The following is a 24,251-nucleotide window of genomic DNA, read 5'->3' as shown; positions in this document are numbered from 1 at the left end:
TTACGGATGCTTCATTGCAATATTGTGGTCTGCGTCAAAGTCAATGATACAAAATTGCAGAGCAAATGTTTTCTGCGGAATAGATTATGTTGATTTGAGATAATCGCAGCCACCACAATGTTTGTTTGATTTTATCGACGTTTTTCGGCGAAATAATTATAAGAAATTTTAAACATCAGTTAGTTCGGACGAAGTAGAAGTAGACTAAGTAGAACCTAATGGACGAAAAAAGTTGTCCGCAGATGATGAGCGAAGACCAGCAGTAGCTCGAAACGTCCGGACTAACTGGAATTTAAAATTTCTTATAATTATTTCACCGAAAAACGTCGATAAAATCGTACAAACACGGAATAGATTATTGAAATAATATAGATACTGTCAGACTATATGATTATAGCCATATCAGTGAAGCTGTGGAGATCTTTAATATTCAAGTTACAAAGTAACATCTTAAAGGTTGGCCAATGCTCAAAAAATCATTGAAATAAATCAATCAGGGTAGTAGAAAAATTGACAAATTATTGGACATTTTCGTTCCTTGTTGGTCAATTCATAGTCTTTCAAATAAAAAAAATTCACAAAAAATAACGATTACGACGGCACTTAGATGCTAGTTATAGTTGTTCTTCGGCCATATCTAATGAATCGGCAATACTACTATCGTAGTAAAGGGTTAAATTTACCAATTGGATTCAATCACAAATTTACGTGAATATTTCACTATACAATATATTAAGTTACAGTTTTGTTTTAATTTTTCAGGGCCTTATGGACAAAAAAGTTTTAGAAAACATACCGAATTGAGCGCCTCCATAGATGGCAAAAAAAGGACACGTGTAGTTGTTTTTCAATTTGCAGTCAAGAGGGCGTAGGAGCTTTGCGTCTTTTAAAAATCGATTTCTTTATTATTGATTATTTCGAAAGCTAAACATTTTGAGAACATGTCTCTGCAGCCTTTTGGGTAAATTCCAAAAACTGACAAAGTTACAACTATTTGTACTATGCATGATCAGTTCAGTTACACACAAAGATGCCAATGATCCTGATATCTGTGCATGCATAAATTTGGGACCCTGGGATTTTCTCCGGAGTATTTTGTTGAAAAATTGAAAAAAAATATTTACAAATTATTACAGTGTGTTAAATTCAAAAATAAATATAGATTGAAGGCATTATGAAACTAATTATGGCGCAGATTCAGATAAAACCCATGTTTATAAAACAAAACAAAAACAGGTGCACGATAGCCTCGTACAGTCACATATATACATTGCATTGATCGTTAAAGGTTGATGAAATAAAATATCGATTGTGTCTCATGGCAGCCGGTTACCCAGAAACTCATTAACTACTGTATTTTGTCAACGTAAATTTACATAATATCTCGTATATAGGGTAAAGAACCGGTTTTAAGCAGTCTAAGCGGGTCACTGATTGTTTTACCTTATTACAAGCGATGGGTTGACTAAGTGGGGGATATCAACATACCAATCTTCTTGCTATCTTTAGTTCTTCAAGCTGTTACCATTGGAAGACACCATTGTTGAGCTAAACTTTTGACTTTTCGCTTTAAAAGTTGGAGCGGGGGAACTAATTTTGAACAGACTGAACATATTTTCACCCGCAAGATGCTTTTTTAAGCAATCCTGAAATCTGAAGTTTCTTACGTCCCCATAAAAAATCTCTCGAACTTTTCCTCCTATTCAGTAAGTTCGCGTTCCTATTCGCGACCTACTAATCGGCATCTGATGCGTAATCGGCATAGCGTATCGGCATAGATGCGTAAAATGCCATCTGTATAAATTGTTTATCGGGGCATACACTCACCGCACCGTTGGCAAACGGTATTCGTCGTCTCTTTTATTCTCTAGTGTTCTTATGGGAAACTGCGAGTTTGACGTCTCACTCGCTGTTCATAAGAATGGTGGGAGAATAAAAGAGGTAAACATAGCAGTACACACGATCCGACTCAGAACAGTGTTGTCAAAGCAAATAACATTGAAACACATCGTTGCTTTATTAAATCACTGAGAAAATCTTCGAAAATTATTGAAAAAGCTGTCTTTTGTGTTGTGTTTAATAAAGAAAAATTAATTATGAACATACATTTCTCTTGAAAGTATTGAACCACGTTTTCACCATAGGAGGTTTCAGTTGATTTTAAACTTAAAATTCTTATTTCTAGAACCGAAACAGTGTCTTGGCAACACGATAGTTCATCAGTTATGCTGCAGCTGCTGCTACTGGTGAACAGGTTCCGTCAATTCAGAATTTGTTTTCAGTTTTGTTAGAAAATAATAAAACTTTCGGCTAGCGACAAAGCCTTAGATAATAGAAAAAAAGAGAGTGAATAATATGGTATGTGACAATTGAGTGCTTGACTTCTTGAGTGGTTGTAATCAGTGCTGAATAATGTGATGGTTTCGTTAGCAGCTAGGTGGCGATTGCCTTCAGCAGCTGAAAAATGTACGTTTTTGGACAACAATTTTTAATTCGTCATATTTCTTGTCGGAAACCCAGTAAATTGTGTTTGTGTGAATCAAATATATGGTTAAGTGATTTGTGAAGATGATCCTATCAAAAGATTTTGAAAATATGAATAAAAAAGTGCATTTACGGCTCATTTATGTTCAACTGATTAAAATAGGTGACACTGCTTAACTCGTTCCTTACCCTACCTGGAAAGAAAAGAAAACTGGATAACGAAAGAAACTTGTTTTTTGACAAAGACAGAAAAAATGAAAAATTATTCTAATCACGCATAAATATTATCAAACAAACGTGTTTTTCAGAAAAGACTGTTATCTGCACTCCAGTTTTGATCCATTTAGAAATGGAAACGCCCTTGGGGTGTGCTCACGTTCTGTCTTGAACCACGCAGCTTTTGTCTGCCGTCACACTAATCGTGACTTGTACGGGAAAGCCAAAAAAAAAATTCACCTCAACTGCGGAAGTAACATGTCACATACCAATGACAATCGAAAGCGAGCCTTCAAATTTTCCGGAAACTTTTCTGACAAATGAAAGTTTACCATTAGACTGTCGGTGATCTCCTGGGGCACCATATTGGATTGTTTATCCTGTCAATTAAGCATGACTGGTCCGAATCTAGTAGCAGAAAGAAGAAGACACAGAAGCTTCGTTGTTTTTGTGATGTTTTCCTTAGGAAAACCACGTCATCAAGGGAAAAGCCCTCAGCCACCGTTACGGTTGCTGCTCAAGTGTCGCACGTTCAACAGGCAAGCTAGGGAATTGGCTTCTTTTTTCTTCCTCTTTTTTTTTTCAATGAATTCTATTGATTTGCTCGATAGCATAACAGAAAACGTGCTGAGCCTGCTAAACAGAATCCTTTTTCTCACTCACTTATCTCGCCTCTGTCACAGTCAGCATAGAGACTCGGCTATCGATTTAATAGTTTTATTTACCTTACGTTCTTTCAGCTCTTAGTCTCTAGTTAATGAGGTTCGTGTGGTGAATGCAACATCCTGGTCTGAACTTTTCTTTTCAAACAGGAAGTGACTCTATGACACCAGATATCACTTACAACAAAACCACCAATGTTAGGCACAATTTCTTAATACACAAAAAAACACGAAAAGGAGGGGGGTTCTTTTCGGGCATCAATGTAGCACATCATTGATTTGTCCGCGTACATTTTATCAAACTTTCTCGGAATACAATCTTGTTTAAATTCGCCGCCCCCAAAAGGCATTGAAAGAATTGAAAGGAGACTATGCAAAACAGACGTTTGCTGATTTCATCTGTCTGAATCAAATGGCTCGCCATATTCTATCTATGCCGGGATTCAATCGATGCATGCGATATCGGACCAATTGAATTTGAAGCGCTTCGATTTATTTATTCGATTCGATCGACGTCGGCCGCCGATGAGAAGCCGCTCAACCGAAACTGTGTTTTGAGTTGATTTGAATGAGCTGATTTGGCTAAGATCAAGCGGTTCGGGTGGCAGGAAATGTTGAAAGCACGATATTTCTTCGACCGGCCCGTATCTTTTTTCCCATCTACTTTGATGTCGGTTGGGATCACTGATTTATTGGAGGACGAGGGTGCCATAAAATGGCACCTTGTTTGAAAAGTTACAGTTACGAAGTACAGTTTACTATAGAAAATATACGATGTTTACAAGTTTTCAATTCGATGCTAAAAATTGGATTGGGTATGGTTGAAAAACGGTACTGTCTGTGTATGATTTCTATTCATTTTCATAATAAGCCATTTTAATAACAAGAATCAAGCTCATGACAAAAATTCTGTGATTTCTGTTGCAAGTAGAGTACCGAAACTGAATAGAGATGACACATGACAATCACTCATATTTCAAGCGAATCTCAAGGGTCGCAAAATAGACCAAAGATATAACTATTGAAATAGAAATTCTTCTCGGTGGCTTCTACAGTAATTATCCCAACTTTTACCGGAGGGTTGCTGCTTTCAGCAGAAACAATTACACTGCTGCTAGAAGCAGTCGTAAAAACAATATTTATTGGGTGGTCGTCAGAAATGGTTCTTCCCCGGAAACAAAACGTGCTGTAATTGGAATATTTCGAAGGAACATAACGTCGGAAAGTTCACCCATAAGTATACAGCAAATTGGAACATAAATTCCGAAACAGTCATTTCGATCCGATGAAGCCTGCCGATAAGAAAGTATAATATTTCTGACCAAACTCTTCTGAGCTGGCCTGGACGTTTGTGGTAATAAATAGCTTGCTACCTGCCAATCCGCAATAGCGGGCCGGTTAATCACTGTTGTTCGCGAAGTCAGACAATAAAAACGCAATTTTCTGTACCCAATGGAGTATTTGGAAAGCATTTCCGTGGTCATCTGTTTATCCCGTTAAAGCATTTAGAAAAGGGAATACATAAACCTGAGAAGTGTGTGGCATTTGTCCTACATGGAAAATACTGTTAATCCAATGTCTATCAATTCACGGGCTACTTATTGCTCTGATTAACTTATATGCCCTTAAGCCATTTTGGCACAACTTAAAACCAGTGTGCGTTTAAACGAATTTTCCAGAACAACATGAAATATGTTTTATTTGTATGAGAGTCTTTGTCCCCCTACCACAGGGGTGAGGGATCTCAAACCACCATAAAACATGCCTCCAAAATCTCCCACATGCCAAATTTGGTTTCAATTGCTTGATTAGTACTCGAGATATAAGGAAATTTGTATTTCATTTGCATGGGATCCCCCCTTTTTAAAGCAGGGAGGGGTCATAATTCGCCATATACAAAATTCTAGCCTCCAAATACACCCAAATGCCAAATTTGGCTCCATCGGCTCGATTAGTTCTTGAGTTTTGCAGAAATTTGTGTTTCATTTGTATGGGAACCCTACTTTTTAGGGGGAGGGGTCTCTAACTATCATAAGAACCTTTCCTTGCCCCAAAAACCCCTGCATGAAAATTTTCACGCCGATCGGTTCAGTAGTTACCAAGTCTATAACGAACATACGGACGGAGAGACGGACAGACAGACAAACAGACAGACAGACAGACAGACAGACAGACAGACAGACAGACAGACAGACAGACAGACAGACAGACAGACAGACAGACAGACAGACAGACAGACAGACAGACAGACGGACAGACAGACAGACAGACAGACAGACAGACAGACAGACAGACAGACAGACAGACAGACAGACAGACAGACAGACAGACAGACAGACAGACAGACAGACAGACAGACAGACAGACAGACAGACAGACAGACAGACAGACAGACAGACAGACAGACAGACAGACAGACAGACAGACAGACAGACAGACAGACAGACAGACAGACAGACAGACAGACAGACAGACAGACAGACAGACAGACAGACAGACAGACAGACAGACAGACAGACAGACAGACAGACAGACAGACAGACAGACAGACAGACAGACAGACAGACAGACAGACAGACAGACAGACAGACAGACAGACAGACAGACAGACAGACAGACAGACAGACAGACAGACAGACAGACAGACAGACAGACAGACAGACAGACAGACAGACAGACAGACAGACAGACAGACAGACAGACAGACAGACAGACAGACAGACAGACAGACAGACAGACAGACAGACAGACAGACAGACAGACAGACAGACAGACAGACAGACAGACAGACAGACAGACAGACAGACAGACAGACAGACAGACAGACAGACAGACAGACAGACAGACAGACAGACAGACAGACAGACAGACAGACAGACAGACAGACAGACAGACAGACAGACAGACAGACAGACAGACAGACAGACAGACAGACAGACAGACAGACAGACAGACAGACAGACAGACAGACAGACAGACAGACAGACAGACAGACAGACAGACAGACAGACAGACAGACAGACAGACAGACAGACAGACAGACAGACAGACAGACAGACAGACAGACAGACAGACAGACAGACAGACAGACAGACAGACAGACAGACAGACAGACAGACAGACAGACAGACAGACAGACAGACAGACAGACAGACAGACAGACAGACAGACAGACAGACAGACAGACAGACAGACAGACAGACAGACAGACAGACAGACAGACAGACAGACAGACAGACAGACAGACAGACAGACAGACAGACAGACAGACAGACAGACAGACAGACAGACAGACAGACAGACAGACAGACAGACAGACAGACAGACAGACAGACAGACAGACAGACAGACAGACAGACAGACAGACAGACAGACAGACAGACAGACAGACAGACAGACAGACAGACAGACAGACAGACAGACAGACAGACAGACAGACAGACAGACAGACAGACAGACAGACAGACAGACAGACAGACAGACAGACAGACAGACAGACAGACAGACAGACAGACAGACAGACAGACAGACAGACAGACAGACAGACAGACAGACAGACAGACAGACAGACAGACAGACAGACAGACAGACAGACAGACAGACAGACAGACAGACAGACAGACAGACAGACAGACAGACAGACAGACAGACAGACAGACAGACAGACAGACAGACAGACAGACAGACAGACAGACAGACAGACAGACAGACAGACAGACAGACAGACAGACAGACAGACAGACAGACAGACAGACAGACAGACAGACAGACAGACAGACAGACAGACAGACAGACAGACAGACAGACAGACAGACAGACAGACAGACAGACAGACAGACAGACAGACAGACAGACAGACAGACAGACAGACAGACAGACAGACAGACAGACAGACAGACAGACAGACAGACAGACAGACAGACAGACAGACAGACAGACAGACAGACAGACAGACAGACAGACAGACAGACAGACAGACAGACAGACAGACAGACAGACAGACAGACAGACAGACAGACAGACAGACAGACAGACAGACAGACAGACAGACAGACAGACAGACAGACAGACAGACAGACAGACAGACAGACAGACAGACAGACAGACAGACAGACAGACAGACAGACAGACAGACAGACAGACAGACAGACAGACAGACAGACAGACAGACAGACAGACAGACAGACAGACAGACAGACAGACAGACAGACAGACAGACAGACAGACAGACAGACAGACAGACAGACAGACAGACAGACAGACAGACAGACAGACAGACAGACAGACAGACAGACAGACAGACAGACAGACAGACAGACAGACAGACAGACAGACAGACAGACAGACAGACAGACAGACAGACAGACAGACAGACAGACAGACAGACAGACAGACAGACAGACAGACAGACAGACAGACAGACAGACAGACAGACAGACAGACAGACAGACAGACAGACAGACAGACAGACAGACAGACAGACAGACAGACAGACAGACAGACAGACAGACAGACAGACAGACAGACAGACAGACAGACAGACAGACAGACAGACAGACAGACAGACAGACAGACAGACAGACAGACAGACAGACAGACAGACAGACAGACAGACAGACAGACAGACAGACAGACAGACAGACAGACAGACAGACAGACAGACAGACAGACAGACAGACAGACAGACAGACAGACAGACAGACAGACAGACAGACAGACAGACAGACAGACAGACAGACAGACAGACAGACAGACAGACAGACAGACAGACAGACAGACAGACAGACAGACAGACAGACAGACAGACAGACAGACAGACAGACAGACAGACAGACAGACAGACAGACAGACAGACAGACAGACAGACAGACAGACAGACAGACAGACAGACAGACAGACAGACAGACAGACAGACAGACAGACAGACAGACAGACAGACAGACAGACAGACAGACAGACAGACAGACAGACAGACAGACAGACAGACAGACAGACAGACAGACAGACAGACAGACAGACAGACAGACAGACAGACAGACAGACAGACAGACAGACAGACAGACAGACAGACAGACAGACAGACAGACAGACAGACAGACAGACAGACAGACAGACAGACAGACAGACAGACAGACAGACAGACAGACAGACAGACAGACAGACAGACAGACAGACAGACAGACAGACAGACAGACAGACAGACAGACAGACAGACAGACAGACAGACAGACAGACAGACAGACAGACAGACAGACAGACAGACAGACAGACAGACAGACAGACAGACAGACAGACAGACAGACAGACAGACAGACAGACAGACAGACAGACAGACAGACAGACAGACAGACAGACAGACAGACAGACAGACAGACAGACAGACAGACAGACAGACAGACAGACAGACAGACAGACAGACAGACAGACAGACAGACAGACAGACAGACAGACAGACAGACAGACAGACAGACAGACAGACAGACAGACAGACAGACAGACAGACAGACAGACAGACAGACAGACAGACAGACAGACAGACAGACAGACAGACAGACAGACAGACAGACAGACAGACAGACAGACAGACAGACAGACAGACAGACAGACAGACAGACAGACAGACAGACAGACAGACAGACAGACAGACAGACAGACAGACAGACAGACAGACAGACAGACAGACAGACAGACAGACAGACAGACAGACAGACAGACAGACAGACAGACAGACAGACAGACAGACAGACAGACAGACAGACAGACAGACAGACAGACAGACAGACAGACAGACAGACAGACAGACAGACAGACAGACAGACAGACAGACAGACAGACAGACAGACAGACAGACAGACAGACAGACAGACAGACAGACAGACAGACAGACAGACAGACAGACAGACAGACAGACAGACAGACAGACAGACAGACAGACAGACAGACAGACAGACAGACAGACAGACAGACAGACAGACAGACAGACAGACAGACAGACAGACAGACAGACAGACAGACAGACAGACAGACAGACAGACAGACAGACAGACAGACAGACAGACAGACAGACAGACAGACAGACAGACAGACAGACAGACAGACAGACAGACAGACAGACAGACAGACAGACAGACAGACAGACAGACAGACAGACAGACAGACAGACAGACAGACAGACAGACAGACAGACAGACAGACAGACAGACAGACAGACAGACAGACAGACAGACAGACAGACAGACAGACAGACAGACAAAGGGAAAAGCTATGTTAACGTAAAACTATTCGCGATGAAATGTCAAAACTTACAGTTGACAAACTCATTTAAATGTCAAATATTTCACAACTGATATGGTCACCGTGAGCTATATGACCAATATGATGGTGAATCCTTTGCATGCTTAGTTTGCAAACCACCGAAATCTGTAAAGAAATATTAGAAAGATGTTATCGTTCAAAATCTTACTGAATCTGTATTTCAGAATGGCGCTTCGCAGTAAGACGCTGTAAATTCATTTTTTCTGTTACTTGTAATGTAATCAATTCAAACTGTTGTAACGATTATGACTGAATCAATCAACCTCCTGATCGGTTCACGATTCTCTGGGTACGTACCTATGGAAATGCAAGTGTAGCGCAGCGTGTAAATCTTTTATGAATGATGATATGACCAATAAACATAGCCGACCAAGTTTCTGAACCACACACATGACATTTATGATGCACAGCAACGCGATTCTAAGCACGATAACACCCTTGGCCGAGCTCATACGTGCGGAGACGGGACTAATCCCAAATAGTCCCAGTGTACATCCAGATTGGTCTCTGCTCAACATACAGCAGCTTAGCGAGTAAAACCCCCCCGAGGGCGACTGCAAATGGAGCACGCGTTATGACGGCGGGTGCTTTCTAATCAGTATACGTCTCGGCGGGTTCGTACTAAAGAGTGCTGATGGGCACAGGCACACTGGCTGAAATAGGAACGTGAAAATAGTTATAAACTGCAAGCTGAACGTACACAAAATTCCAAACGATGGAGCAACTCTTGGTTTACATGTAGCACAGTTAGTGGAAAGGATTTTGCATTGGATTCAGTTCAACTTAGTAAGGATAAAAGAATAAGAGAAAAACACGGCTTTTTCGTTTTCTGTTTCATGGTGATGCTGAGTTTCGTCTTTACTAAAAAGTAAAAAAAGTATTTTCAAAGCGCTGTACTGAAATTTTAATAGAAAGGAATTAGCTGAATACCGCATAGCTAGCATTTTCGTATGTATATAAAAGTTACAAATCAAATTTACGTACAGATATACATGCCAATAAATCGTAATTGATGCGTAAAATTCGCATATCCGAACTATTTTGGAGGCGATATACGTGATTAGGAATAATTATAAGCGTTACGACTATATAAGTATTTATATACGATAATATCCGATTAAGCGCGACTCGTTTTGTAATACTATATAATTTTGTGCGCATCTATGTCAGTTACTATCATTATATACGATGGAAAATCAACTTGAGCCCACTTTATCAAGCTTTAGTTACGAATTTGTTAAGAGATATTTACGATAATTTTCGTACATTGATATACGAGTTGGTGCTAGCTGGGCGAACACAGCGGAATGTAATCATATTTATTACTAACCTTTAACAATTCAATTATAAAAACAGTCAGTTAAGTTCGATTAGCATGTTATATCTTTCATGAGCAGAGAACATCGAGTGCATCCTGATTCAACCGTTCCTAAAAGCAAAAATTAAGCTCATCATCTTTTATTAGAAGTACCATTTTATTTGTCACTCATAAATTGAAAAATTTCCTAGTAATTAACTAAGTTCTAATACCTTTTAAACTCCACCGGTAGCGCTTAAATCGGACGAGTTACTGAGAAAATCAAGTGAGCTTATCAGCGAACTGGCAAACAGACATTCGCTCATTTGACAAAACGGTTAGCAGAGGCCCAATAAAAAAGTACATTTTCAGAGCGAAATTATATCCATTTCTTGGTAGAGAAAGTAAAAGGATTTAGTTTGAATTACCTTCCGAGAGAGTCTATCCCTATCGTATAGTTGCTATTTGACGATTATTTCGCAATCTCAGGTAATGGGATTTTGGTAATGGTATTTTTAATTGCAAAGTATATTTCATGAAATATCTACTTAAAATTAGGATAAAATACTCACTTAATTGACTAGAAATATTTTGCCAAATATTATTAACGTAGTAGAGATTAAAATACCTATATAAATTTTTAATCAATTATTTTTAAAATACATGTCTTGTCAACATGACACTGTTTCAAATATCTGCTAGAATTAAACACAGCTGGTCAAAACTAACGTACGTGTCATTATATGAAATGCATATCTCTTAGACTTTCAGTTCCAAATTATGTTTTATTTGCAACTTAGCTTTAATGAATTTGTCCATAAAACGATAATGTAAACAACTGTTTAAACAATATCAAATCTCCCCTGCCAGTGTGTACTGTAATAAAAATATTAGAAACAATTTTGCCTGCAAAACATGAATCATAAGGCTGTAAAGAATACTCTACACAGTATTAAATCAACCCCTTGTCGCAATCTCTTCGCGAAACTGCCACACACCAGGCAAAATCACTTCACTTCCATCGCATCGCGAATCGTAAGACCAACTTTTTACGCACAAAAATCCACTTCAAATAGCTAAACGAGTTGAGTTAGGTTCTTGAGAAAAGTGGTCCGGAATGTACTGCAAGCAGAGCATATTATCGAGCAAGGCTAATTTTGAAAGATTTTCGCGTGACAATAATAAATTTTACCTCCGGTAAGGCAAAAACGGGCTTCCGCTGCTGGCGCTGGTGCTGGCTGGTAAGGATGTCAAGTTTTCTTCCCGGTACACAGTACCTCTTCCGGGAACCCTGCGCTATCTATGTAGTCTGGTCTGCTCCGTAAAATCCATCTTATTTTCATAAATTTCCAACCAAGTGTTCCCGCGCTTTTATCACAGCAGCAAAAAGTATCTTATTTCCTGCTGAGCCCGTAAGCCTTACGTAGCAAATGTTTTTACTTGTGGGGCACAGTGGGGTTGATTAGTGAAGTGGTTTGGCAAAATTTTGCAATGCTAACTATTTTAAACCAATATTGAGACATAGTTTAAAATAAATTGATTCAAAATTACCTATGACTCAAACGCCAAATCTGAAATAATAAAATTAATTCTTGCTGCAGTTGCCTACAGTTTTTATTATACCTGACTGCCTTATAGTGCGAGTGTGTGGTACTTGCAGTTGCTTGGGCGTTACTTCGAAACTCACGAGAAAAAGTCGGGCCTGTTGTTGCGCTCCATCTGAAGATAGGTGAATCAACCTGTGCACGTAGCTCAATCTCATTATGACTGCTTTCATAAATTTTTCATAAATTTGTTTGAAAAAGAATATCTGGCTAAGGAATACAACCACTGGCAAATAAGTTAGGAGTACGACTATTGGTATTTTAGCCTATATGTTTTGAAACCTTTGAAGCACCTCGAAAAATTTGATTTTACTCTTTCCTGATCCCAGTCACTCCTAGCTGCCTGATTTTCATTGGGGTTTTCATTTTTCAACACTTATTACTTTTTTATTCCTTAACGGATTGACAAGATTTTTATAATTTTTTCCTGTATGGACTCATAACTACGACCAATATGGATGGTCTATTGGGATAACGCCGGGGTTTTGCTGTAACCTGCACTGCATTTCTTCGCTATTGGGTAGGCGACTTCCTTACCAAATTTTATGCGTGCTTGTGTGTATTGGTTTTACCCTTCCTCGAGGCAGCTCTTCAACCATGATTTCAGGAACTTGCTAGGAAGACATCCACATAAGCTACATATTTAATTCTACCACATCATGCGCTACGGACAATGGTGCTTAGATGTAGCCATGGTCTGGGCCATGCTCATAACAAAATATATAAAATGTACGACCCCAACTATCACATCCTAAAACTGAGCATAGCCTTTCTGCTGGAAAACTGCCCTCAACATGTTCCTTAGCCCTAGCCCTAGCCCTAGCCCTAGCCCTAGCCCTAGCCCTAGCCCTAGCCCTAGCCCTAGCCCTAGCCCTAGCCCTAGCCCTAGCCCTAGCCCTAGCCCTAGCCCTAGCCCTAGCCCTAGCCCTAGCCCTAGCCCTAGCCCTAGCCCTAGCCCTAGCCCTAACCCAGATCCAAGCCCTAACCCAGATCCAAGCCCTAACCCAGATCCAAGCCCTAACCCAGATCCAAGCCCTAACCCAGATCCAAGCCCTAACCCAAATCCAAGCCCTAACCCAGATCCAAGCCCTAACCCAGATCCAAGCCCTAACCCAGATCCAAGCCCTAACCCAAATCCAAGCCCTAACCCAGATCCAAGCCCTAACCCAGATCCAAGCCCTAACCCAGATCAAAGCCCTAACTCAGATCCAAGCCCTAACCCAGATCCAAGCCCTAACTCAGATCCAAGCCCTAACCCAATTCCAAGCCCTAACCCAATTCCAAGCCTTAACTCAGATCCAAGCCGTAACCTAGATCTAAGGTCATATCTAAGTCCAAACTTAGATCCAAATCCAGGTTCAGATATAAGTCCAAGGACAGATCCAAGTCAAAAGACAGAGCCAAGTACAAGGTCAAATCCAAGTTCAAGGTCAGAACCAAGTCCCTGATCAGGTCCAAGTCCAAGGTCATATCCAAGTCCAAGGTCAGATTCAAGTCTAAGGTCAGATCTAAATCCAAGGTCAAATCCAAGTCCAAGTTCAGTTCTAAATCCTGATCCAAGTCCAAGGTCAGCTTCAAGTCCAAGGTCAGATCCAAATTCAAGTTTAAATCCATGTCCAAGGTTAGATCCAAGCCCACGGTCAGATTCAAGTCCAAGGTCACATCCAAGTCCATTGTCAGATCCAAGCTCAAGTTCAGATCCAAGTCCAAGGTTAGATCAATAAGTTCAAGGTTAGATCCAAGCCCAAGGTCAGATCCAAGCCCAAGGTCAGATCCAAGTCCAAGCTCAGATCCAAGGCCAAACTCAGATCCAAGTCCAATTGGTCTGTTCTGTCTAACGCAATACTACATCAGCCATGCAGTTACAATGTATAACACAACACAATTGAATTTGGCCAATAAATGTGCCAGAAACAATAAAATCATCTGTACATGGATCCAAATTACCCAAATATCAATTTCAGTAAATGAAACCTTGACTATTTTAAAAGAATGGCAAGTTTTCCGCTACTATGTCAGTAATTAGAAAAACAAGATTAATAAGCTTTTGTTATTAACCTAACTGTAAATGGAAGAAAACTATTTTACCTTCAGAGGCAAATTTTATAAACAAATTAAAGGTGCACCCATGGGAAATCTTCTTTCACATTTTCTATGTGGACTCTCAATGACAAACATACAAAACATTCAAAGGCACTCGGCCACCACAAATTTATTTGAATTTATAGACTATTCATTGAATGCAATGGACAATATCAAGACAACGTAGAAACAGCTTAAAAGGACGTTAGCAAGACATTTAATTTCAGTGACAAGCCTATGCTACAATACAAATTACTTAAAATTGTGATTGAACCAGGGCTCTTAAAATGGCTATTGTTTATTGACCAAAGTCTTAAGGAGTGGTCTTAGTGGAATACGAAAAAATCTCCTCTTCAAAATGGCTAATGTACTTAACTCAATATTAACATAGACATTTTAAAGGGACATAAACAACTAAAATTTTTGTAAAATTCATTATTTTTTTTGTTTCAAGTTTTGATTCTGCAGTCTTTTCCGCTTATTTTGATACTAATTTTGCAATGATCCGACTACGGGAAGTGGCCGAAAAACGAACATATACATAAGCGTTCCAGTGCGGCATGGAACAACCCCGACTGAATAAAACGTCGATCCTGAAAAACCACGATTTTCAAACTTTATGTACCTGTTCCTCAGAAATTACACAACGTATTGGAACAAACTTTTTTTTTTGTTTTGTTGGTTGGTAAGATTTATAGAACCTTTGAGTTTTGTAAACGAAGCACAGCCAGAGGAAAATGAAAAAGAAGAAGAAATGGCTGAACAAATTAAATTTTGTCTTCTTTTTCTTTTTTCTCTAGCTGTGTTTCGTTTACAAAGCTCAAAAGTTATAAAAATCTTAGTCAAGCTACTACCAGTTAGCTTCGAGGTACGATACTGGTCTAACAAGCCAGTCGTCGTATGTTCGAATCTCAGTAGGATCGCTGCACTGGCCCCGTAATTTTCCTGTACTCTAACTGGCGGCTGCGAAGTCTGTCGATAAAGAAGGGTAATGTCTAAAGACGGTATAAATCTAAGGCTTTGCTTTACAAGCAGAAACACTTGTGCGCAGGAAGGATTATAAGAATCTCTTTCCAGGATTTGGATCCTTCCATGTAATAGATAATTTCACTGCACTAAATTTAATCCACATGTTAGTTTGTTTGAAGGACGCAATATAAGTATTGTATCAGACCCTTCAGAAGTCCGGTGGACTTCTCACTTCTTCCTCCAGTCTCCCACTCATAAAACGACGGAACAAACATAAAGAATTATTCAACTCCGTCAATTGGTTTACTCGTGAAATTCAAACACCAGCTTCAAATGATCATTCTTGGATAATATTTATAAATCTTTTAAAATCACCCTCTTACAGTTCTAGTTGAAATTCACTGACCATCCAAACAAATTAATTAATCACGAAGACCGAGAGCCTTTTTGAGACACGTTATTTTAATTATAACACACCTTACCTAACCTTTTGTAGAAAATGCTAGCATTGCATAATCCTAAGTAAACAATACGGTCTTGAAGTAGGAACCCTCTCATTATATCGTTAAGATCAACGCTTGAGACATTGTCTCTTCCAAGTAGAAAATCGTGAAAACGAAGCATTGTGATGTACCACACCTGCAGCAATCATAAAAACTAAAACCCTCGAACAATGGTTTTGAAGAAGTTATATTCTGTGATGAAAGTAATTAAAAGACACTGTTTCTTATAGTTTTAATTTTTATTCAATGTGAACTATTGTCTAAAACTCAAAGATGAAAATAGCTTTTAGAAGCATTCCACACAAGCCACCCACTGTGCAGCGTATGAAAAACTTCCCGGCCCTGCGACAGACTCGGTCCGGGACGTGCCAAGTAGATCCGAGGGAAAAGTTTCTCATTCCGGTGGAGTACGGCGAACAAATATTTCATCCTTTCCTAACGAACCCATCGCGGCCCAACACGGCCGCGGCTCGGTAGGGGCGCGTATGAGTTAGCAATTGTGTGTGAGACACGTACCGGATTTCCTCTGATTTGGACAAATTTTTCGTTTTATTCACAGGCATCGTCAGCAGCAGCAGCAACAGCATCAACAGCGAAGGTGTCGGTAACGGCGGCACCGGCGGCGGTGACGGTGGCAGCAGCGACAATTCCGTTCAGGGACGACATACCGTCATCAAAAAGTTTTCCCCGCATCCCTACTTTGATTTCGACGTGCCGCGGAACATCACAACCCGCGTAGGTCAGACGGCGTTCATAAATTGCCGCGTCGAGCAGATCGGGGATAAATGGGTAAGTGGCAAGTTTGCTGGTGGTGGTAGGTAACACCTTATCTGCACTTTTCAATTTGCTTCTGGGCGGATCGTCGGGTTTGTTTGGGTTAGGTTCATTCGTATCGAGTTGAGTTGAGCGGTTACCGAGGTTCAAGGGTAGCTAGGAAATAAGTCCCATTCCCATTAATCATTATTCATGTATGGGTCCCCGGTCCCTCGCATGTTTTCCAAACTTATGACAAGCTATCCGAAATGTAACGCAGAACATTGAGGAGGCGTGGGCAACTTGACAAAATTTAGCAATTGCATGTTTAATTTTTCATTAGGTACTTAACATAATATTCAATAAGCTTTTTCGGAGCAAAAAAGAGGGCGACAAGAATCCCTACACAAAGCAGTGGGTGGATTTTTTCGACATCGGAAAATCACTGTATCAATTCGCAATCCCACACGTTCGGCAAAGTGTGTTGATTGTAATCAATTGTTCTCTCGGCGATGTGTTATTTAACACTGCTGCAGTAAATTTCGATTTGTTTCCATGCAGGCACTCGTGCTAAAAATTGCGCACTGGAACGTGCCTTTCTTACCGCGATTCAAACCATTGCTGAGGTTTCGTTCGGCAATTAACGTAAGTGTGAGTGAACAAGCACGTGAAATTTTTCAGATAATTAGTGTGGTGCGGATATCCGCATTACCTATTACTGCTGATAAAAATAAGCTGCGATAAGAAACTAGAAAATACGCTAATACTTTCACATCATTGAACAAACGAGTATTTTTTCTTGTATCTTGTATCGAAAATAGCCTTCACTTTATTTACACATGTGTACAGATTGCAATTAGGCCCTTTGCAATTGTTGGATTTTGAATTGGACTTGAATTTGGAGTAACATGGATTGGAAATTTTACTTGGAATTAGACATGAAATTGAACTAGAAAGAAGTTTTTATTTGAAGTTGGTCTTAAAACTTTTCTTAAAATTGGAATTAAATTAGACTTGAAATTAGATTTGAAATTAAGTTTGAAATTGAATTTAAAAGTGATTTGAAATTATGCTCGAAATTGAACTTAATATTTGAATTGAACCCGAATTTAAATTGGATTTAAATTTGAATTGTGATTATACTTGGAATTAGATTTGAAATTAGACTTGAAATTGAAATTAAAATTTTATTGGAATAGAACTGAAATCAAGGCCTGACACTGACTTAAAACTAGAATTAAATTAGGGCTTAAAGTTGGGCATGCTATTGGACTTTAAAGTAGGGTTGAATTCCTATCTGAGTGTGCAAAGACTTATATTTGGATACATGGATTTACTAAGTTGTACTTGCAATTAGGATTGACATATTTCGTCTTACATTTTCACAAGTTTTATCTCGTGCTTGTTACCATCTTCTTCTTTCCAGTCCCATTTCTCACTTTTTGTTTGCTTTTTTCTCTTTTCTGTATCGTTTTTTTTTGTTTTGCTTTCACTTTTCTTCTGTTTCTTTCTGTTTGTCCTTTTTTTCTATCGCTTTTCTTTTTCCTGTCATGTATTTATGGTGTCGTTGTCCGTTTTTCAATGTTTTCTGTTTCATTTTTTCCTATTTTCAATAATTTTCTGTCCTGTTTTTCGTCTTATCGCTTCCTTTTTTCCTTTCTCTCTTTTTTCGTATCCAGTTTTAATCTTTTTCTTACTCTTAATCTCCGTTTCTTGTCGTTTGTCATTTTTGTCTGTTCCGTTTCTCAACTAAATCATTTTTTCCTTCTTTTCTATCACTTTTATTCTGTTTTTTTGGCTCCCTATTTTCCCCTTGTTGTCCGATTTTCCTTTTTAACTCTTTTTTTTCCTTTTTTTCTCTCGTGTTTTACGTTTCTCTTTCATTTGTTAGAGAAATTACTGGTTTATCCTTCCATTCCTGACGTTTTTGTCCACCTTTCCCTTTTTATAACCCGTTTGACCTCTTATTTCCTTTTTTGGGAGCGAGGAAGAGTCTGGTGCGAAGAATAATAAACTGGAGAAAAAATTCAATGAGTACACACTTTAAAAAAAGTACCGAGTTCGGTAAATTACCGTAAATTTTACCGCACTCTGAGCAGCAGAACGTTCGGTAAATTTTTTTCATGATGCCAAACATTACTAATGATCCGTAAACGTCGATTTGCAGATTGGCCAATTTGGCACCATCGAATTTTACCGATCGTTCAGCTGGTCAGAGTTCGGTAAAAACATTTAAGGGTTTAGGTCAAATATATTAGGCCGTTCAATGGCAGGTGAGGCTCGCACTCACGTTCTTTCGATTGGTATCCGAATGTTTTATTAACTAACTACTGCTCCACCCTTATATTACGTAGTCTAATATCCAATTTTGTTTTATTCTCCCAGTTCTGTCACTCCATGCACCTCGCCACAACGACGACAATTGTTTTTTGTATGATTGCTCTTGGTTTGTACCGCCGAGAAGAAACACTGTTATCTATTCGGTCTGTGCGATAGAAACAGGTTCTTTTTCTCATTTTCCTGGTGTCCTCCATCGGGTTTATTTTTCTCTCGCTGTTCTATTCTCCTTTGGTTTCACTTGCTTCATGTTGCATTTTACCTTTCTTGCCTCTTTTTCTTTCTTTTTCGCTGTCGTCTATCATCTTTTCTGCCACGTTTTTTTGCTTTATTGTCCCATTTTCCCTCAATTTGTCTCGTTTTCGCTCCTTTTTCTCTCGTTTTTCCTTTTTCTGTTCGCTGTTCTAATTCACTTTCTCTGTTTCTCTTATTTTTCAATCTCAATTTTCCTTTCGTTTTTCCTATTTTACTTTTCGTTTTTTTTTTGAAGTTTTCAGTCCCCCATTTCGCTTTTTTCTCTCTATTTAACTCCTTATCTATTTTTTTGTTTTCATTTGTACCGTTCCTATTTCCCTTCTGCTTTCATTTTGTTCTGTTTCTGTTCTGTTCTTTCTCATGTTCCCATATTTTTCCTTTTCTTTTCCTTCTTTTGTATTCCGTTGTTTTATCCTTTTCTATCCATTGTATTTCTCGTTTTTCTTATTTGTTTATTTTATTTTTCTTTCTTCTCTCTCATTTTTTTCTTTCCTATTTAGTTCCTATCCTATCCAGTCCTCTCTTTTTTGCCTTTCTACCCTCTTTTTTCTCGCATGTCCTTTTTCCACTTTTTTCTTTTTCTATGTCCCATTTTCCCTACCATTTGGTCGTTTTTTGTCTTTCGTTTTTTTTGTTATATCAGTTTTTCTTCACTTTCGTGTTTTTCCTCATTTTCTCTCCCGTGTGTCCACTTTTTGATACATTTTTCTACGTGTTCTTTCTATTTTTTTTCCTAATGCCTCATTTTGAATTTCTTGTTTATTTTTTCAAGAACAGCATGGAATAGACTAAAAAAACTGTTTGCTCTCTAGAGTAATTCTCGTTGAAACGGGACATTTATCAAATTAGGTGTGCATTGAAATCAACTAGATGAATGCTTCATATAGAACTTTTCCTCAGCTTTCCAATGGCGATCTTAAAACGAAAGTCGGTTGGAGGTCTGATTGCGAAACCAACGGTTTTTGATTAAATTTAATATGGCGACCAAATCTAAGATGGCCGTCTAAAAAAAATGTTATTCCATTTGAAAGCCCTGTACTTCTTCTTTACAGAACCATGCCATTTGTTAGTTGTTTCTTTGCAAATTTAGGAAATATCACATGATATAGATCTCAATGTTTGCTATAAATTATTCTTTTTTTTTTAACTGTCGGGCCCCTTGGCAAACGAGGGGTCCGCTGCTTCGAGGTGCTAGAAGTGTCATTCTTATTTTTCAACCATTTTCAATCAATGCCAATGAAGTACAAAAGTTCACATATTTGAAGTTGGTCTTAGAACTTTCCCTAAAATTGGAATTGAATAAGACTTGAAATTGAAGTTGAATTTGGAAATGTAGTCGTATTTGAAGTTATACTTGTAATTGAACTTAAAATTGAATTGGAACTTGGATATAAATTGCATTTAGATTTGTGGACTTTAAATTAGACTTTTATTTGTTAGATTATAGTCACTTTAACAGCTTGGGTCATTCGTGACTTCTGTGGGGTTGGGATTTGAACCAGGGGCTTTGGCATGAGCAGCATGAATGCTAACCACTACGCCGGGACTGACCCCTAAATTAGACTTGAATTAGGATTTTCACATGGAAATTAGACACGAAGTTTTGCTTAAAATTAGGATTGACATATTTCGTTTTATTTTCTCACACGTTTTATTTCTTTTTTGTTCCGTTTTTTGCAGCCCCTTTTTTCTACTTTTTGTTCCGATATTTTATTTCAGTACCGTTTTTTTTATTTTTGCACATATTTTTAAAAATTACTTTTCCTTCTGATTTCGCTCTTTTTGCATTGTCTGCCATTTTGTTGTCCCCTATTTCATGTTTCATAGTTTCGTTTTTCGTCGTTTTCTGTTCTATTTTTTTCTTATTTTCAATTCCGTTTCTGCCCTTTTTTATTTTTGTTACTTTTTTTTCTGCTTTCTGTCTTTTAACATCCCTTTTCTCTCGTTTCGTTTCCAGTTTTCGTCTTTTTCCAGCTCTTTTAATCTCTTGTCTATTTATCTTTTTTGTATTCGTCTGTTCCATTTTCCGTCTTTTAGATGCCCTTCTTTACCTTCCGTCCTTCCTCGTTTCCTCTATCGGGTTTCTTTTAACCAGCTCGCCATTTTTTCTCTTTTGATTTCATTATTTTTCTTTTTCGTTTTTCCTTTCTTGCCTCATTTTTGCTCCTCCGTTTTATCACCTTTTTTGTCCCGTTATTTTTTATATCTTCTGTCTTTCCTTTATTTGTCTCGTTCGTCTCCTTTTTCTCTCATTTTTCTTTTTTCTGTCCGCTGTTTCCTATATATCTCTCTTTTACTTCTTTTTCAATCCAGATTTTTCAATCGTTTTTAATCTTTTTGTTTGTTCGTTTCGCCAATTTCAGTTCAGTTTTGTTTTTTTTTCGTTTTATCTATTTTTTCATTTTCACGTATTCCTCTTATTCCTCTTTTTCCTCTTATGACGACCTCCTCTTCTGTCACGTTTTCTATCTCTTTTGCATGCCCATTTGTCTTCCGTTTTCATTTTTATTCTCAATTCTCTACTTTTCGTGTTCTTGTTTCTATTGCTCCCATATTTTCTCTTTTTTCCTCCATTTTTCTGTCCGATTTTTCTCATTTTCTACCCATTTTCATACGTGATTTCCTCGTTTTGTTTATAGTTTTTCTTACTTTTCTCTTATTTTTCTGTCCGATCCCCTCTTTTTCTCTCCCAGTTCCTATTTTCCTCTCAATTTATCACGCTTGTTCTTTTATTTTTATTCAATTTAGATTCTTTCGCAATTTTCCTCTTTTTTATCCCGCTTTTGACACGTTTTTCTTCATGTTGTTTCCCGTTTGTTCCTTTTGTCTCATTTTTCCTTTCTTGCTTCTTTTTCTTAAGAGTAGCAGAAGACGGACTAACGGATCTGTAAATATGCTAAGAAAATTGAAATTGAAAAACATACTTCTACAAAGTTCTATGTAACAGAACACAAGTTTTTCGAATTTTCTTTGGAGTTAGACTAGAAACTAGACTTGAAATTGAACTTAAAACAAAAGTTGAAATTGGACGAACTTGACATTGGATTTGAATTCGATTCAAATTGCACTTGAAATTGTATTTAGAATTTTCGTTGAAACTAGACCTGAAATCGGGGGTGAAATTACATTTAATTTTGGATTGAAACTAAGCTTAAAATTCAATTTGTAAATAGACTTGAAACTGGAACTATTTTTGCGCAAATAATTTACTTGTCACAAAAATAGTGGCGCATAAAATTACAAACTGCGGACTTCTGGATTGCAGAAATTATTTAGTTTCTTAGAAAATTTTAAAGAGTAGGTGAGACACAAGCCACAGTAGCGTTGGCACGCCAAGAATTACAAGTGCACCGAGGTTCATATGTTTGAAGCTGGACAAGTGACTAGGAGAATGATTTTTCCCTATAAAAACTTTGTCGAATAAGGCACTTTAACCAGTAAGACTACAGTTCGTTCCAACAATGATAATGAACCACGAACCCATCCGGAACCACCGCCACGGGTAGAATGTTTTTATCGAACCGGAACCAGCACATTACGCGACACTGACCATGAACGGTCTCAAATTTACAAAAGTTTATTCCACTCAACCTTATTAAAACAATTTCTTGCATTAATCATCGCCCGAGCCTGAAACTAAGCTCAAATAGGCTACGCGGTACTACGGTAGGTAATCTGTTTTCTGTAGGCACGAAACCGTACCGTACCGTACCGAGCGCAAGCCGTGGATGCTGGGCGGTGAATGTCCTCTTGGCTCGACACAGGTAAACACATTAATCATGCACATCTTAGGAGGATACAAGAATACTTACACGTGATACCGGGCCAAGCGGAAAGCCAACCATCCGCTACTGGAAGAATGTGTTCCGGCTCTGCTGCCGCAGAACGGGATGATTTAACTTCCCCAGGCGAAATCTTCCTCGTGGTTCTCTTATTTATGTTTGTGTTAGTCTGTATTGGTGGGACCATCTGTTATTTATGTCTCGGTGCAATGAAGTGCTAGCAGTCTTACATCGAGGTGTTAAGCATTTCCCGCCGCCTGCCGTTTTTTTTTTCTATTTGCTATTTTCCACTACCTTTCTGGATAATTTACACTCCATTTATCTTTCCTCTACAGGTTTCCTGGATAAGAAAACGAGATCTTCATATCCTGTCAGCGGGAATGGTTGTATACACCTCAGATGAGCGATTCCAGGTGAGTGTTGTTGGCAGAATGTACTTTTGTGGTTTTTTTTTCTTGCTTGTTATGAGCTGCCACTAATCCGATGGCTGGAGTTGAAGAGTAAATATCATATGCTCTGAAGCATTTTTTACCTTTGCTATGACTGAAATATATAAAGTCTAAATCGAGAGCAATTTATCGCATCGTTTGCATAGGAATTTTTGCTATGAGTCCGCATCGAATTGCGGCCTTATTATTTGGAAAGGAGGGCCACAAGACTGACCTACATTGTGGGAACAAATTGCGGTTTAAAAAATTAAAGTTTGAAAAGAAGTCTGAAGAAGGATGAAATTTTTTTCTAGATAAAAGCAATGCACTAATCTAACTTTGAAGACATTAATTCACAAAATAAAATAATAACTGAATTGAAAATTTCTTGCCTTAACCTTACTTTACTAACAATTTAATTACATTATCATGGCACAAATATAGGGTGCAACCAACTGGGATCTATTTTTCCCGTACATAATTGAAATAACTGCTACACGTTCCACTCCACAAGTGGTCGCTTGCCTTTGGCATGGCATGCTAACAAACGAAACAACCAGACAA

At 39.6% G+C, this 24,251-nt stretch overlaps 2 protein-coding genes across 2 annotated transcripts in view; one reads left to right on the top strand and one right to left on the bottom strand.

The window, feature by feature from the left end:
- Positions 1 to 24,251, bottom strand: part of LOC128741600 (facilitated trehalose transporter Tret1-like) — a 546,799-nt gene that overhangs the window by 240,316 nt on the left and 282,232 nt on the right. The window lies entirely within an intron of this gene.
- Positions 16,618 to 24,251, top strand: part of LOC128740495 (zwei Ig domain protein zig-8-like) — a 33,773-nt gene continuing 26,139 nt past the window's right edge. Inside the window, exons 1-3 of the mRNA XM_053836037.1 lie at positions 16,618 to 16,621; positions 16,692 to 16,921; positions 23,595 to 23,672. Coding sequence (XP_053692012.1) covers positions 16,618 to 16,621; positions 16,692 to 16,921; positions 23,595 to 23,672 — 312 coding nt within the window. The remainder of the gene's footprint in view (positions 16,622 to 16,691; positions 16,922 to 23,594; positions 23,673 to 24,251) is intronic.

This window comes from Sabethes cyaneus, chromosome 3 (assembly GCF_943734655.1).
Source record: "Sabethes cyaneus chromosome 3, idSabCyanKW18_F2, whole genome shotgun sequence".
Taxonomy (NCBI): domain Eukaryota; kingdom Metazoa; phylum Arthropoda; class Insecta; order Diptera; family Culicidae; genus Sabethes; species Sabethes cyaneus.
This window is presented reverse-complemented; position numbering and strand designations above follow the sequence as displayed.